This window comes from Denticeps clupeoides, chromosome 4 (genome assembly GCF_900700375.1).
Source record: "Denticeps clupeoides chromosome 4, fDenClu1.1, whole genome shotgun sequence".
Classification (NCBI taxonomy): Eukaryota; Metazoa; Chordata; class Actinopteri; order Clupeiformes; family Denticipitidae; genus Denticeps; species Denticeps clupeoides.
In genome coordinates, this window is record NC_041710.1 from 7,139,607 (window position 1) to 7,154,384 (window position 14,778).

A 14,778-nucleotide genomic window follows, 5' to 3' on the forward strand; every position below is an offset into this window, starting at 1 on the left:
GTGTGCATTAGAAATTGTTGACTTTCTGGATGGTTCTTCTTCACAAGGGAACACTGGACCTCTAGATTAGTAACCATTTACCTGCTAGGCCACCACTACCCCAGGTCTATCCACAACTGGTCTATCACACAAACAAAGCATATGAATGACATCCCCAATGGAGCTCCTTGCAGCTCTCCGTGGACCCTGGGGACCTCCTAAAAGACACTGAAGTCCTTTTATATACAGTACAGGCTAAAAGTTTGGACACACCTTCTCATTCAATGTGTTGTCTTTATTTTCATGACCATTTACATTGGTAGATTCTCACTGAAGGCATCAAAACTATGAATGAACACATGTGGAGTTATGTACATAACAAAAAAAGGTCCACCTGAAATGCTTTTCCAACAGTCTTGAAGGAGTTCCCAGAGGTGTTTAGCACTTGTTGGCCCCTTTGCCTTCACTCTGCGGTCCAGCTCACCCCAAACCATCTGGATTGGGTTCAGGTCCGGTGACTGTGGACGCCAGGTCTCCTCTTTTTGTTAAGTATGAAACTCCACATGTGTTCATTCATAGTTTTGATGCCTTCGGTGAGAATCTACCAACGTAAATGGTCATGAAAATAAAGAAAACACATTGAATGAGAAGGTGTGTCCAAACTTTTCGCCTGTACTGTAGGTTGTTGTGACCAATAGTCAGATGATAGACCTCATGTATGTCATTCCAAATGATGTTCAATCAACTGACTCCAATAAAGTTGTAGAAAAACTGAGCTCAAATATCAGTGTCAAAGCAAAGGGTGTGAATACGTATTCACCTTTTGTGTTGAAATGTTTTCATTATTTGCAAATGTCTGAAAACGTGTTCTCACTTTGTTATTTTGTGTAGAATTTGTCAAATAAAGCTATGCTCATGTATTTTAGAATAAGGCTGTAACATGACAAAATGTGGGAAAAATGAAGGGGTGTGAACACTTTCTGATGGGCCTGTATGTTCTGTGGACCACTGAGGAGCCTTGAGGTCTGTGGGCAAGAGGAATTCACCACATCAGTGAGAGCTTTACACAGTACAATGCAGCAGCCGGGTCCTTTCATACACTCTTTCACTGTGAACGAGCACAGATATGTGTGTGTGAGTGTGTCTGATCGGATCTGATCTCACATGGCCACATATCTCCACATTGTTCTGAATAAGGTCTGTGCCGATAAATGTGTGTGACTTTGTGCAGGAATGTAGAAGGTTTGCTGATATGGGCAAGACTTTGAGCTGTTCTATCAGGACGGTTTTTAAGAAAGGCTCCTGGTCCTGGTCTCCAGGAACAACAGCCTCAAGGGGAGGAGTTCATTGTTCTTGGGTCTTATTCAGAAGTGATGGAAAGATTCCATCTGCTTCCTCTGCTTTACAAGCCTTGCCTTGCAGTCAGTCTGGGCCAGAGATTTAAATTTAAACTTTCAATTTATGTTTCTCTTCTCAGTGATAAGGTCACTATTGAAAGAAGGTCAAATGAGGTTTCTCCACAGGACTGTTGGCATTAAGTTGTTTCTTCACATCACGCTGGCCCCTGGTTGGACGCTATTACACCTCTTCCAGGCGCAGTCCTCTGGGTACAGACTGCAAGGTCATGCTAAAGAGACAACCAGCGTATTACATTTGGACTCAGAAGTCCATGCATGTCAGGGAGGACACAAAACATTACAAAGAAAAAAGAAAGAACAGAAGGAACCCTGCCCTGGTTCCACCTCACCAAAACAAGAGGGAAGTTGCCCCTACAACAGCATTCAATCTGTTAACACAAATAAACGTGTCTGTGCTCAGTAGGAAGGACACTTTGACCTTGGACTTAATCTTCAGTTCAGTTAAACAGGCCTGGACTTTACTTCAGCACAGAATTCTCACCGTGTCACGAATGTTAATGAATGTTAATGAATGTTAAAGCCTTTTCGAGGGAACAAGACAAACCACAAGAAGAACTGAACTGTTCAGCCAAGTCGAGGAGCCCGTCTGTCTGTGAGTATAGCTTGGGAAAGCTGAAGTAGTGCAAAGTGCTTCATTGACATGCCATATATCGCATTTTTATTGAACTGGTATTTCTAACAATTGCTGGTTTGGTGTTTTGACTTTTGTACTGAAAGATATTCTGTTTGGCTTATTCCCAGGTCCCAGTTCTGACAAATGGAAAAAATTACATATCTCAAAGCTGCTTGTGGATGAGATAAAAAAACAACAACAACTACAGAATAAGCTGCAAAAAAAAAAAAAGAAAAATCAAGATATCTTATTATGCAGTAAAAGTCCATCAAAAAAAATCGTCTGTATTTTTCAATGGTTTATCTCATTTCACAGTTTTGTGGTTTCTCCAATGTTTACAAAGTGTGAAAGCATTGATCCTGTGAACACACCCATTTCCATGTAGCCAGTATATATTAGTCTCGCCTCACACATAATCCATACATGCGGCATATCTCAGCTAACAGGTACAGTACAGTTATCATCCAAAACAGTGTTAAACATGCTCCGCATTCTCACAGATTCTTATTTAATGTTTAAAGTGTCCTGATGGGCTATTTTGTATTCTTGCAGGATGAGCCATAAGATTTACAGCATCATGGTGACCACCGGAGACCGCTTCTGTGCTGGAACGTGCAGCTCTGTATACGTAAAATTGGTAGGAACAGATGGGGAGAGCACCCGTGTGAAGATCAATTCTGATCAGGGCTTGTCAAGGGACTCAGTAAGTTGGACATCAGCAGACCTCTCCCTGACAGACCCCAGGCAATCATTTAAGGACGTTCTTTATTGATCTTTCTGGAAGGTCAGCGAGATACAGCTGGAGTGGCGAGCTAAAGGCTCTCCGGAACTGGTGGAACTGGAAGCCGAGTCGTTTTTGGGCATTACGGATGACGAATGGTTCTGCTCCAGCGTTGTTGTGAAAACCCCAGAGGGGGATGAATTCCTGTTTCCGTGCCATTGCTGGCTGTCCAGCAGTGAAAAGGAGGTGGTGAGAGAGGCCACAGGTCAGTTCTCTTCTCTCTACAGAGCAGAACGGTCACCTTTTATATCATGTCTACATGTAAATACAATCGCTAGAGGACATGTTCATTGTGTTTCCTTCTGGACAGCAAAGCTCATATTTCAAGAGACCAAAACCAAGTCCCTTGCACACAGAGAAATGCAGCTGAGAAGGTGCCAGCAGGAGTTCAGGTCAACCACTTGCAGAATCCGCTTTTGTCGAATTATTACTTGAGACAGAACATTGTAAAGTGGAGATCTTGTGATCTTGTGCAGATGGGAAGTATATGCTCCAGGATTGCCGGAAATGGTAGAGTCAGACAACGCCCTGGCTTTGCCCCCTGAGGTCCGCTTTTCGTTCACCAAGGAGGCCGAGTTCAACCTTACTCTGGGCTCAGCGTGAGTTTACAGTCCACAGGTCACCACATCGTCCGTACGGCAGTTTGCGAATGGAAGCGAACTGTAACCGGATTGGTCACATGGCGATAAAGCCATAGACCATCAAAGTTGATCTTTTTGTAATGTGGCTTTCTAGTTTCATCCCACTGAAGCTGAATGGCCTTGCTGACAACAGGGATTCATGGACGAACTTTCATGACCTTGACCAGATCTTTGTTGATAAAAAAACTAAAGCCTATGGTATGTCCGATCTGAAATTCGTCTTCACCTGTACCAATTTTTCTCCGTTCTGATTCACTTTTGGGTTCTTTAAGAATATGTTCAGCAACACTGGCTGGAAGATGAGTTCTTTGGTTACCAGCTTCTGAATGGCCTCAACCCCATGATGATCGAGCGCTGCCAAACTCTTCCCACAAATTTTCCAGTCACTGATGACTTGGTGAGATCCTACTTGCCAAGTGGAAGTTGTCTGAAGACAGAAATGGAGGTATTTTTGCCACCTGTTTGCATGGTCTTCTTCTGTGTAGAAGAATGTTGCTGTTGTTTTTTTCACTCTTGTCTCTTTTTGTACCAGAACGGAAATGTTTTTCTGTGTGACTACAAGAATCTGCGCAGCCTGGTGGGGAAAGGGAATGTTATTAATGGCCAGCAGCAGTACCTCGCTGCTCCACTCTGTTTGCTCTACAGGAACCCCGAGGAGAAGCTGCTGCCTGTCGCCATCCAGGTACCGAGTCTGCTGCTCTGCGTCGGCTCAGGCCGCCCGTCACCTCCGTCTCACGCGCTCAAACCTCCCACAGTTACAGCAGGAGCCAGGGGAGGGGAATCCCATCTTTCTCCCGTCGGATTCATGCGACTGGACTCTGGCCAAGATTTTTGTCAGGAATGCCGATTTCAATGAGCATGAGTTGAACTACCATCTGCTGAGAACTCATCTGATCGCCGAGGTCTTTGCCATGGCAACAGTGCGTCACCTTCCATCAGCACACCCCGTTTTCAAGGTAACTAGACCTGTAAGCAGGTCTGCAGGCTGTGTAGGCCCTGTGTTTGCCATGCAAGTCAGACCAGCAGGTTGTGAGGTGCTCCTCAATCAATTTCATTCCATCATATAAATTGTGTCTTTAATATTAATTGCCTTATAGAGAAATTAAAGGTCACACCCATAATTTGACCAATAACAATCAAATGGTTTGACAAATCAGAACTACGCTGAATCATTTTGTTAGCATTCTCTGGAGATGATTTTGTGTCATTCACATTCAGTTTATCTCAGACAGTTCACGAGATATGAGCCAAAATGTAAACGCTCTTATTATAGCGCCACCTGTTGATGGTTGTGTCATTTCTAGTGTTGGACTTAAATGATATGATGTTTAAACTGTACATTTAACCTAAGAATCTCTGAAACGAAGATAACCGTAACAAGACCAAATATGATTATTTGCAGCTTGTAACATTAATAGTTTGTTGCGGTTTGGTTATGTACATATAAGTATAAGTACATTTATATATATTTCACAATAATGAGCTGTATGTCAAAATAATCAAAATATCAAAATAATGAACAATCTCCTACAAGCAAAAAACCTACAGATGGAGAACAACAGTGAATTGCTGCTCAGAGAACAAAAGGAGAACAGAATGTCTTTCTCTACACACAGCATGTCAGTTTTTCATGAATATTTGATCAATGTTTTCATTGGTTGGTACTTTTTTTTTTAGCTGCTGTCCCTCCATTTCCGCTACACATTACAGATCAACATAATGGCGCGAGATCAGCTCATGTCACTGGAGGGTTTTTTTTCTGAGGTATGATTGACCATCATCTTTTTGTACAGATGCACAACTCCTATGACATTACTGAAGGTGCTATTACTTGTATTTGCCCACAGTACACTGGGATTGGTTATTCTGGGTCTCTGACCCTTCTGAAGAACGCTATGGATTTGCTGACCTACACCTCTCTCTGCCTGCCTGAAAACATTGAGGCGCGTGGGCTCAAGGAAATTTCCACCTTCTACTACAGAGACGATGGCCTCAGACTTTGGGACATCATTCAAACGTGTGTACCTGCTTTTAATTTGTTGCCGCTGCACAAAGTTCTACAAGTATCACACCAGTGTTGTGTTGTTTTTGGGAATTGTCCAGGTATGTGGAAGGGGTTCTGGGATTCTACTACCCTTCTGATGATTATGTGCAGAGAGACTCGGAAGTGCAGCTCTGGATCGAAGACATTTTTAAGAAAGGCTTTGTGGAGAAGCAGAGTTCAGGTTTGAGGATTTTATCATTTATCAATAGGCTGATCCATTAAAAACATCATTTCTGAATAAATACATGAGTAGAGTAGAATAAAAGTCAGAGTAGAATAAAAAAGCCCCCCCCTCCCTATTGTGAAAACAAATGTGGAAGAATATTCTTGTTTTATTTTAAATCAACATTTAGTTATATTTTATATTCCGAATAACATTGTTATTTAAAATCATTCCTTTTTCTGAGATATATTTGTAGCTCATTGGTATGAAAACTGATTTATCAATTTCCTGCTTCAGAAAGGGAAAAAAATGAATGACCTTTAGATGACCATTTTCTGTTGATCCTGTTTGTTCATGATCTTTTTCCCTTGATGGGAGTCCTTGACAGTAGCGCAAGACTACTTTGGAGTACAGTCATGGCCAAAAGTTTTGAGAATTACACAAATATTGGTTTTCATAAGGTTTGCTGCTTCCGTTTTTATAATGGCAATTTGCATATACTCCAGAATGTTATGATGAATGGCAAAGTCCCTCTTTGCCATGAAAATGAACTTTTCCACTGTAAAAGTAAAAGTGAAGTGATTGTCACATTTGATACACAGCAGCACAGCACACGGTGCACACAGTGAAATTTGTCCTCTGCATTTAACCCATCACCCTGAGTGAGCAGTGGGCAGCCATGACAAGCGCCCGGGGAGCAGTGTGTGGGGACGGTGCTTTGCTCAGTGGCACCTCAGCGGTACCTTGGCGGATCGGGATTCAAACTGGCAACCTTCTGATTACGGGGCCGCTTCCTTAACCACTAGGCCACCACTGCCCCACTTCAGCCCAGCCACAAAAACGACCTTCTGAGATTATTTCAGTGATCCTCTCATTAACACAAGTGAGAGTGTTGATGAGCACACATACAAACATACAGTAAAAGACAAATCTGTTGTCATCCTGTCATCTCTACACAGCAAGTGGCCAGGAGAAAAGGAACTGCAGGTGCAGTGTGACCAGGGCCTTATGGTAAACTGCTTCCTGAGGAGAAGGCTGAATATTGTCCTAGGGCCAAAATCAATTATCGAGCAACTTGGTCAAGTGTCACGCATGTCCGAGTCAGTCAGGGGTCAAAGAGCATCAGACGCCCTTTCAACCAGCCACACAGTGTGGGTGTGTTAGTACCGTCTTTAGGCCATCACCACATCCTGACTTAAGTCTGGTAAGGAATTCGCTTGTCCAGAATTACAGATTTCTATTACGTTTAAGCTATCAGAATTTGGGTTAGAATGTAAACCTTACTTTACATTACCTTATATGCCATTGTGTATTAGAGCTCCCCATATCTGTCATTTCAGCTTCTTCAGCATATATTTATGTCTCAGAATCCTGGAGAGTGTGTAAGGCCAATGAACGTTAGTAGAAAAAAAGACAGATGTGTATCTGCCTGCAAAACAGATGAAAAAAAAGAAATACCCTCAATGGCCATCCATTGCTTTATTAACAAGGATGATTTGAATTTTGCTTTGTTTTTAAAAGTTTTAATGGTCTGACAACAATCATTCTTTTTTTACATCTTAGCAGTCTGAGTCATAATTGGCTAGTCTATGCATAAAATAGCAAAGATCCTAATGTCTCTGAGACACTTATAATTCTATTCTGCAATGTCCCCCTGGGACTGGAGGCATTAGGGGTGGATGTGGCCTGTAATGTCAGGGTCAGAATTGTCAAAGCTTCAGGCCTTCTCCTCATGTTCCATCCCAGACATGGTACACCATCCAGGCTCCTTAATTCTCTATTCCCTGCACAATTCTCTGTTCCCTGCCGAGCACATCAGGACAGGACTAGAGGGGCATGGTGTGCTGCCAAGCCCAGTCATCCTTACTTCCTATTTCACCACTACAGGCTCCCTTGTTTCTCTAGTTTACAGTGTCTCCTGCGCCTCTGTCATTTAGCCATTTTCTTCAGATTCTTCCATTTTTGCCCGTGTGTACCTCAAACATCCCACGTGTACTGGCCAGCATGGCGACTATGCTCTGATGTAAAGAGAATCTTGTAGATCTGTAGAGAGCGATTGTTGTTTGCAATAGTGTCTGTTTACTGTTGGAGACTACCCAGTAAGCTGGAGCACCATTTTATGAACGTACAGGAAATATTTTCTGGTCAGTCAAACTACAGCCTTATATCCAGCCTTACGTAAATTTCAAATATTTTAATTCAGCCTTCATAAAATTCACAAAGCAGCCTACACACAAGCACATCTACCCTGTTTTTTCATAAGATCGATCTCCTTACATAAAGCAGCATAAAAATAAGTAATTTCTGCACTTTTTTGGTAATAAAGCCAGAATTAATAAAAAAATCTATATAGGCAATGCAAAGTAGGCCATGATTGCATAAATGTTATAATAATATGTTTTCACATATCCTGAACAGGGATTCCTCAGAGCTTTGCATCAGTGAAGGAGCTCATCAAGTTCATCACAATGGTAATCTTCACAGTCTCGGGCCAGCATGCAGCCATCAACAATGGACAGGTTTCCCAGTTTCTCCATATTCACATTAGACTTGTTATCTTTACATCATTTCTAATACTCATGCAGTTTTCATCTCATATCAATTGCCAGTTTGACTTTGGTGGTTGGATGCCCAACTTTCCCAGTTCTCTGAGACAACCGGCTCCCACCTGTAAAGGTGAAACTACCGAGAGTGATATCCTGAAGACTCTTCCAGATGTTGGCACCACGGTGAACACACTGGCAGCTGTATATGTACTGAGCAAGAAATCCACAGACCATGTATGACCATGTATATTATTATTAATATTAGTTGTTATTGTTGTGTTGATACTAAAAAATGACCGATTTATAACATCTGACGACCTTAATGGAAGTGGCTAGGTTTTATGAAATTTTTTGAGGGTGTTTGGTCGCTTTCATTGCAGCTTGCAGTTTGTGGATTTTGTCATGAAAAAGAACAGGAAGCATTAACTGACCACAGTGAAGAGGTCATAAAATGGTTTTGGAAGATCAGAGCTATTTCCTCCCCACAGGCCAAGAAAGGAGTGGTTTTCACACATAGTGGTTTGGAAAAATGGCATAGCAGAGTTTCAACATTACACTTGATGAAATTACGACCAGACGTGTATATTCACTCTTCATCTATTCACATTCAGTGCCAGGTAGTTAGTGCCAGGTGGAGTGAAACCAATCACATAAAATCATTTTGCCTGTGTACGTGGCTATATCGTATCACCATCAGTGATCAGTTATTAATCTCATTACAGTACCAGCTTGGCCATTATCCCGAGCAGCTGTTTGTGGAAAAGGAACCTCTAGAAAGGATGGAAGATTTCAAGAGAAGACTCCAGGTTCTCAGCTATGACATTAAAGCCAGGAATGTTGGACTTCCGCTGCCATACACCTACCTGGACCCTGAAAACATTGAGAACAGTGTTGCCATTTAAGAGAAAATCTGTGTGTGCCTCAGATTTCTGTGAAAAAAGGATGCAGATTACAATAACAATGCTAAAATACTAGATCTATTTTATTAAAATCACAAAATATTTTCATACACATATTACACTGTACTACAATAGCAAATTATATAAGCATATTTAACAACTGATGTGGATTTTATTTTGTTATTGTATTAATAATTCTGCTTCTGTATAATGTTATATTTATCAAAAAACACCTCAAATGAGCCTGGTGAATCCCAGTCAAGCTGTCTATAAAACTAGTTTTATAGTTTTTATCTGGTAACAACACTATCTATCTTGGTTACCACAAATCCACCAAATTTAAGTTGTATCCTGAAGAGAGTCCTGCTCAAGATCTCTAAAATGTGATGCCGTCACAGGTCTAGAGCCCCTGCTGGTTGACTGCAGTACAGCTTTTTTAGCGCGAGCCATTGCTGTTTTTCACGTTTTTATTCCATACATTTACATTTACGGCATTTGGCAGACGCCCTTATCCAGAGCGACTTACAACGTGCTTTCAAGTTACCAAGTTACCAGTTATTTATCCATGAGTTTTAGTAGAATAAATATTATTCTACTACATCATAACAAGTTGGAACAATGCCTGAGATCATCAAAAATTGTGGTGGATATATTCTACGTATTCCACATTACATATACACATAGCTATTCAATTTATGCAATGTAATGTTAATCACTGAATGTGTGTGTATATACACTACTCCAAAAATAAAGGGATCACTTAAACAACACAATGTAACTCCATGTCAATCACACTTCTGTGAAATCAAACGGTCCTCTTAGGAAGCAACACTGATTGACAATCAATTTCACATGCTGTTGTACAAATGGAATAGACAACAGGTGGAAATTATAGCCAATTATCAATAACCACAGACCACTCCTCAGTTCGTATGCTTCCTGGATGATGTTTTGGTCACTTTGGAAGGCTGGTGGTTCTTTCGCTCTAGTGGCAGCATGAGACGGAGTTTACAACCAACTACAACCAGTGGTTCAGATAGTGCAGCTCATTCAGGATGACACATCAATTCAAGCTGTGGCAAGAAGATTTGCTGTACCACTGAAATGCCACTGAGCAAAGTACCATCCCCACACACCCCAAGGTGATGGGTTAAATGCAGAGGACACATTTCGTTGTGTGCACCGCATCCTGTGCTTGCTGTGTATCCCAATGACAATCACTTCACTTTCTTCTTCTTAAATGGTTTGCTTCATATCTAATGGATCGATACATCTTTGTCAAAATGAATGTGAATGTTTTGAATGAACACATCTTTTTAGCCAAGCAATTCATAAGCAGTTAAAACTCACAAATACTATGATTCTCATCTCATCTAAGCTGTCCTAGATAGTGCACCATTGGTTCATTGTTGCACTCAACATCTACCATAACCATTCAGTCCCAGCAATCCAATTATAATCTGTCTCTCTCTGAGTTACTGTAGATCCTGATTCTGGTAATGAGCAACCCAGCATGAAATGTACCAGAGGGTCACCTCAACCACCATCATCATAATGGCTACAGTTCCAGTGATCTTCATATGGACCAGTAGCATTATAATGAACATTGTTCTTTCCTGGATAATTCATTACCATCCCTGCACTGGCACCAATTGCAGGCTCACTCTACCCTGGAAAGGGGTTCCTATCTTGACAAATTTTAATGGACATTTTTCTTTCCAGGATAAATCATTACCAACCCTGCACTGACACCAATTGCAGGCTCACTCTACACTGGAAGGGGGTCCCTATCTGTCTCACTCCTTCCCAAGGTTTCTTTCTTTCTTTTTTTTCTCTCTCCTAGAGTTCTTCTTAGTGGAGTTTTTCCTTGTGTGCAGAAGGGTCAAGTGTGGAGGGTGTCAACTGTCAAAGCCCATTGGGACCCATACTGTATGTGATTTGGGGAAGCATTAAATGACCACAGAAGAGGACATAAATTGGTTTTAAAAGTTCAGAATTATTTCCTCCCCACAGGCCAAGAAAGTAATGGTGTGGGGTGGCATGTCTTTTGGGGGCCGCACAGCCCTCCATGTGCTCACCAGAGGTAGCCTACACTGCCATTAGTACCAAGATGAGATCCTCAGACCCCATGCAGTTTGCCCTGGGTTCCTCCTAATGTAAGACAATGCTAGACACCCCCCGTGACTGGAGAGTGTCTGCGGTTCCTGCAAGACAAACTTGTTTTAAGGACATCAAAGTTGGATCAGCCAGTAGTGTGTTTTTCTACTTAAATTTTTGAGTGACTTGAAATCCAGACCTCCATGGGTTGATAAATTTAATTTCCATTGATAATTGTGTGATTTTGTTCAACTGCATGTTCAACTGCAAAGAACAAAGTATTTAATAAGAATGTTTAATTCATTCATATCTAGGATGTCATATTTTGTGTTCCCTTTATGAGCAGTGTATATTTCTCATTAGTATCCCTTCCTGTAAATGTCTGGTGGAGCATGCTGTCATCTGCTTTAAAACACATGAGATTTATAAAATGACACATTTAGCACTCAGTTGTTAAACAAATGTGAATACTGTGACTTTATTGCAACTGAAACTTATATTGTGACCTTACTGAAACTTCATTAAGAGGACAGAGTCAACCCAGTGACTGTACAACAATGGGTGGGGTTTGTATATATTCAAGAAAACAGAGTATAATATGCTACTACACAATAGCTGATGCAGCCATTCATAATAAGAAAAGATGCAAAAAAACTGTTTACAAGTTTATACTTTAGAATGCACAAAAAATATCCAGACAACCAAACAGCACCTAATAAAATTCAGTTCAATGTAAACACTGTCCTCAGAGACATTCTTAAAATATATTTACACATATGGCTACATTTACAATAATGTCAGGAAAACAGGCTGTGTAACGGGGCAACGGCAACCACTTTAAAGGGTAGATCTGTGATAAAGTCACCACCACTCCATTTTTTCTTGTTGGATCAGAGAACACATAAGGAGACAGGAGTGTAGTGGCTGTTTTTTGTGTCACCAGAACAACACGGGGCCGAGCAGCAGAGTAGGGAAAGAAAGGGAGAAACAAATATTCTTTATAAAAGCGGGGTGCTTTTTGGTGGGGACCGATGCTCTGCATTTCCTCTGTCGAACGCCACACTGCGCACTGCTGAACTGTGTTGATTGTGTGGAGTCAGTTCTCCAGCTCTTGACTGAGTGGCTCTGTTAAAGTCTCCTCAGATTGTGCTCCTCAGTACAGGACCCTCTCCTCAAGGTGATGTCATCCAGAGCCATCTCTCCTTGCCTGCCTCTCCTTCGCTCACCCTTTACAACCACCTGCAGAGAGCACAAGAGTATGGTCAGAACGTGAGGACACTGCTGTTAGTACTAGTACTGTTTCTTCCAGGGTATAATCCATTTAGCCTACCTAAGCAGATATACTGAATATGTATATTTCATGTAAATTAAAACAAAAAACTAGCGTGTGCTAAGCTTAAAAGAAACCTGATGCCTCAACAAATATAGATACAAATAGTGTGAATACTACACAACCCAAGTACAGAGATGGCATGTTATTGGGTGAACAGACAGAGGCAACATCTGAGCTGAAGTGGACCAGAAGGTGAACTGAGTGCCCCTTCAGAATGTGAACACAAAAAGAATGGAAACCCCTTTTCTGACTTTAGTTCATTGAAAGAGGATGCTAAAATACAAGTTGAAACCCAAAATTCAAATCCCACTCAATCTGGATTTTTTTTTGCATCAGCCCTTCGCTTATGCTATTTACTATGGCTTTTTCCATCTTCAGCAGTAATACGAGTTCACAGAAGCTGTCAGTGTCACCTCACTTGTCCCCACACGATACGTAGAGAAATGAAATCTGAGAGCTCATTGATAAACATAAGATTTCAAAAAGAGGTTCAGAAGCTAAAACATTAATTTCATACAAAAGTCAGTTTGGTCCTCCAGACTGATTTCCATGTAAAGTAGCAGCGGAGCGAGGAAAAGATTCCAGCGGTGCCATCCAGGCATACAATTCATAACAGTGCAGACAGTCCTCGGCATCCCTTCTGCACAATGTACCATATCTGCATTTCAGGGATCTCAATCTTTCTTAAGGAAGCTGGGATGCACTCACACTCTCCAGGCCATTGCCCCACAGTGTGATCTGGGTGGACCTCCAGCCACTGCCCCCGGTTCTGCCCCACACGGCCGGACGGTGCTGCTGGCCCTTTTCCACGAACACCTGCAGCATCCCGACGTGGTGGCCCAGCATCTTGTGGCGGAACGACAGACACAAGTTGCCCTGGTTCCACGGTGTGGGCAGAGGCAGGACCAGCTGGGCGCCCCGGCCGCTGTGCTTCTGCACTGCCTCAGGGATGGTCAAGTACTTTCCACCTGTCAAGAGGGACGGAAGATGAGCTGAGCTTGATTTCAACAATGGATGTGAACTTTTTTTTTTTTTTTTTTTAAAGGCTCATGAAGACAAGTCTTTCTGGGTCAAAACTGGGACAGAAATAACACTCTCGTCTCTCTAGCTGAGTTTGTGTTTAAATGTGTCAGCAATTTCTCAGTAGGACTAAAACTGACCAAATTAAATTGACCAAAAGGATAATCCCAATTCAGGTCAATCCCATTTCCAGAACTTTAACGATACCAAAAATGGTTTTATTTTTTATTTTTTGCTTGCACAGTTGAGCATTCAAAGCAGTATAATAACAAGATTGTAAAAGTTGTTGACTGCCCTGAGGCACTCATCCTGTTTGGGGAAATTCTTTCCTTTTTCTGCCAAGAGATGGCCAGAAATATCATAGTTAAGGTCATACTTTCAACATTATAAAAAAAAAAACAGTTTAAAATGCTACCTTGTCTGTGTGAACTAATCAATCATTACAGATTTAAATGGGTCATGGGGAAAGGGGTCGTACGTATCACGCAACTAAAAACTAGTGATAAAGCTGTCCTACTGGATATATGGGACATGGTCCGAGTCATCATGTTTCATCATGAAAATGCCATAGCGGTAAAGGCACCAAAACTGATGACAGTCATGCAAATGCACAAATGTGAGCAGGAGAATTTTTTTCTTGAGCAGCTCTCATTTCTGGCTGCAGTCTGGAGCCCCACATCCAATATTAGTCAGTTACTGGGAATGCGTTTGCCTTCTGGCCACCATGACATGATGTCATGTATATGGTTCATGATACATGAGACAGCGTGTGGCGCCCATGATGTGTAGCTGGTTGATAGATATAAAGTACAGATATTTGCTAAGGCAGAGGTGGCCTAGCGGTTAAGGAAGGCAGAGATGGCTTAGCGTTGGCCTAGCGGTTAAGGAAGCGGCCCCGTAATCAGAAGGTGCAAAGCACCGTCCCCACACACTGCTCCCCCCGGACGCCTGTCATGGCTGCCCACTGCTCACTCAGGGTGATGGGTTAAATGCAGAGGACAAATATCACTGTGTGCTGTGCTGCTGTGTATCGCAAGTGAGAGAGAGAGTGTCATAATCCTAAAAGGAAGCACATTTGAAACAGGGTAAGGTTATAAGGTTAGCAAGGTTAGCAATTAAAAGCATGTCACTGCATAGCATACCATGTATGACTGTGTACGTGACAAATAAAATTAGAATTTGAATAAGGTTGTTATTTATACATGGATTTTCATGCCTTTTTCACGTGTCCCATATGAACATGA

General features: G+C 41.8%; 2 protein-coding genes across 3 annotated transcripts in view; one reads left to right on the forward strand and one right to left on the reverse strand.

Moving 5' to 3' along the window:
* Nucleotides 1–2,563: 2,563 nt before the first annotated feature.
* LOC114787771 (hydroperoxide isomerase ALOXE3) lies at nt 2,564–9,996 on the forward strand. The gene is made up of 14 exons (XM_028975626.1): nt 2,564–2,717; nt 2,823–2,996; nt 3,102–3,183; nt 3,268–3,390; nt 3,527–3,630; nt 3,705–3,877; nt 3,965–4,114; nt 4,188–4,388; nt 5,110–5,182; nt 5,254–5,449; nt 5,536–5,657; nt 8,058–8,158; nt 8,249–8,419; nt 8,908–9,996. The coding sequence occupies exons 1-14, from the start codon at nt 2,564–2,566 to the stop codon at nt 9,085–9,087; spliced, it is 2,004 nt and encodes a 667-aa protein (XP_028831459.1). The 3' UTR covers nt 9,088–9,996.
* A 1,638-nt stretch (nt 9,997–11,634) lies between these two features.
* npnta (nephronectin a) overlaps nt 11,635–14,778 on the reverse strand; it is a 31,449-nt gene continuing 28,305 nt past the window's right edge. For both annotated transcript variants that reach the window (XM_028975150.1, XM_028975149.1), the window contains 2 exons: nt 13,223–13,482; nt 11,635–12,420 (listed from right to left, as the gene is read on the reverse strand). In XM_028975150.1, coding sequence (XP_028830983.1) covers nt 12,310–12,420; nt 13,223–13,482 — 371 coding nt within the window. In that variant the 3' untranslated portion in view covers nt 11,635–12,309. The remainder of the gene's footprint in view (nt 12,421–13,222; nt 13,483–14,778) is intronic.

What these genes read in the sequence shown, in the direction of transcription:
- LOC114787771 (XM_028975626.1), top strand. Translation starts at nt 2,564, where the DNA reads ATGAGCCATAAGATTTACAGCATCATGGTGACCACCGGAGACCGCTTC. An exon ending in CAGCACACCCCGTTTTCAAG is followed by an intron (nt 4,389 to 5,109) that starts GTAACTAGACCT and finishes TTTTTTTTTTAG; the next exon opens with CTGCTGTCCCTCCATTTCCG. An exon ending in CAGCCATCAACAATGGACAG is followed by an intron (nt 8,159 to 8,248) that starts GTTTCCCAGTTT and finishes ATCAATTGCCAG; the next exon opens with TTTGACTTTGGTGGTTGGAT.